General features: G+C 39.2%; 1 protein-coding gene across 1 annotated transcript; it reads right to left on the bottom strand.

Moving 5' to 3' along the window:
* On the bottom strand, positions 1–432 carry LOC127265985 (uncharacterized). The gene has a single exon (XM_051296048.1). The coding sequence runs from the start codon at positions 430–432 to the stop codon at positions 1–3; it is 432 nt and encodes a 143-aa protein (XP_051152005.1).
* Positions 433–2,049: the final 1,617 nt, after the last annotated feature.

Raw genomic sequence — 2,049 nt, 5'->3', positions numbered from 1 at the left:
TTACTCGGCTTGTCCATATGCTTTTTCTCCTTCCGCAAGATCGCATTCAACGATCGTCTGACTGTGCACTCCTTCTAGCTCCCAAAGAGAATGATAGAATCTTTTAAGATGTTTTCCATTAATAAATGTCTTCAGCTTCTCCCCTTTGGGCTCCATCAACCTATACGCGACATTGGATAACTTGGCCGATATAATAAATGGCCTTTCCCATGTGGGGGACCATTTCCCTAGCTTCGCATGTTTGGGACCTTCCAGGAGGACGGCCTTCCAGACCATATCACCTTTCTCGAAAGTCTGGGGCCTCACGTGCTTCCAGAAGGTCAACTCAACCTTTTTCTTTTGATATCGAATGCATTCAAGGGCTTGCAGCCTCTCTTCGGGTAAGGCATCGAGCTCCTGGAGCAAGGCCTGATCTTGCTTTTCCATCGACATCTCGTTCATCTTAAAAATTAAGAGAAAAATGCACTGTAATCTTCAACAAAAGCACAACATCATGGTTGTAAGTCAGTTTGTAAGGGGTACTTCTGGTTACAGAAGATTTGGCATTCCGATATGGCCATAAAGCCTCTTCCAGAGTGTCATGCCAACCCCTCAGATTATCTTCCAATGCTTTTTTGATAATGAAAATCAAGATTTTAGTTTTCGTCTCGGCTTGCCCGTTAGCCTGATGGTAATACGAAGAGGAATAGAGCAGTTGGATCTTGTATTGGGTTGTAAAGGCTTTGACCTTCGCGCTTATAAATGCAGTCCCTTGATCAGTGGTTATTGTCTTGGGAATGCCAAACTTGTGAATATGTTATTCTTAATAAAAACGCATGACGTGATTATGTTGTACCTTGGCCAATGGAACAACTCGTGATGAGAGTTCGATGCAGTTCGATTTGAGTGAAGCAGATGAATCTATTGAAGTTAAAACTACATCTGAACAACCTGGAGAATGTCAGTCTGATACTGAAGTAAGGACATATGGTTCAAGAATTCGTAAAAACCATCCTATTTATCCTATCATTGGAGATCCATAAGGAGGTCATTGAACCAGAGGAAAGAAAAATTGATTTTAGGGAATTTTCTGGTATGAATTGCTTTGTGTCTACCATTAAGCCAAAGAATATTGAATAAGCACTGAAAGATGAGTATTGGATCAGTGCCATGCAAAATGAACTGAATCAGTTTGCAATGAATAGACTCTGGACGTTGGTAGAACGAACAGATGACATCGATCTTATTGGAACAAAAGTGGATATTCAAGAACAAATCTAATGATATAGGGAATATCATAAGCAATAAAGTTCGGCTAGTTGCACAGGGATACACTCATATTGAAGGAGTTGATTATGATTAAACGTTTTCCCCCGTTACAAGAATTGAAGCCGTGAGGTTATTACTCTCAATTTCATGCTCGCTTCGATTTTCTCTATGTCAAATGGATGTCAAAACTAAATTTTTGAATGGATGGATCAAAAAAGAAATATACGTGGAGTAGCCTAAAGGATTTGAAGATCCATTATATCCGAATCATGTCTACCGATTGAGGAAAGCTTTGTATGGATTGAAGCAAGCACCCCGTGCTTGGTATGATCGATTGTCTACCTTCTTGATTGGAAAGGAAAACACCAGAGGATCCACTTATAAGATATTATTCATCAAACATAAATATATTGATGTTATTATTGCTCAAGTTTATGTTGATGACCTTGTGTTTGGATCTACGGCAAACAAGTTGAAGGATGAATTTGTGGAGTTCATGCATTCAGAATTTGAGATGAGTATAATTGGGGAGTTGATTACTTCATTGGATTGCAAATCAAGTAATGTGCTGATGGGATATTTCTGAACCAAATGAAGTATGCAAAGAATATGGTTGAGAAGTTTGGTATGAAGAGTTCTAAGACTGTTAGAACACCATTGGGACAACAAGACAAATTGTCTAAGGATGCTGATGAAAGAATGTCGATCAGAAACTTTACAGGAGCATTATCGGATGTCTGTTATGTCTCACAGCTAACAGACCCAATATCATATTTCGTGTTGGTGTTTGTGCTCGATTTC

Source organism: Andrographis paniculata, unplaced genomic scaffold (genome assembly GCF_009805555.1).
Source record: "Andrographis paniculata isolate CXL003 unplaced genomic scaffold, ASM980555v1 Contig74END, whole genome shotgun sequence".
Lineage (NCBI taxonomy): Eukaryota > Viridiplantae > Streptophyta > Magnoliopsida > Lamiales > Acanthaceae > Andrographis > Andrographis paniculata.
Note: the sequence above shows the minus strand (reverse complement) of the source record. Positions and strands in the feature narration are given on the sequence as shown.

Coding starts and splice junctions, on each gene's coding strand:
- LOC127265985 (XM_051296048.1), bottom strand. CDS start 432: ATGTCGATGGAAAAGCAAGATCAGGCCTTGCTCCAGGAGCTCGATGCC.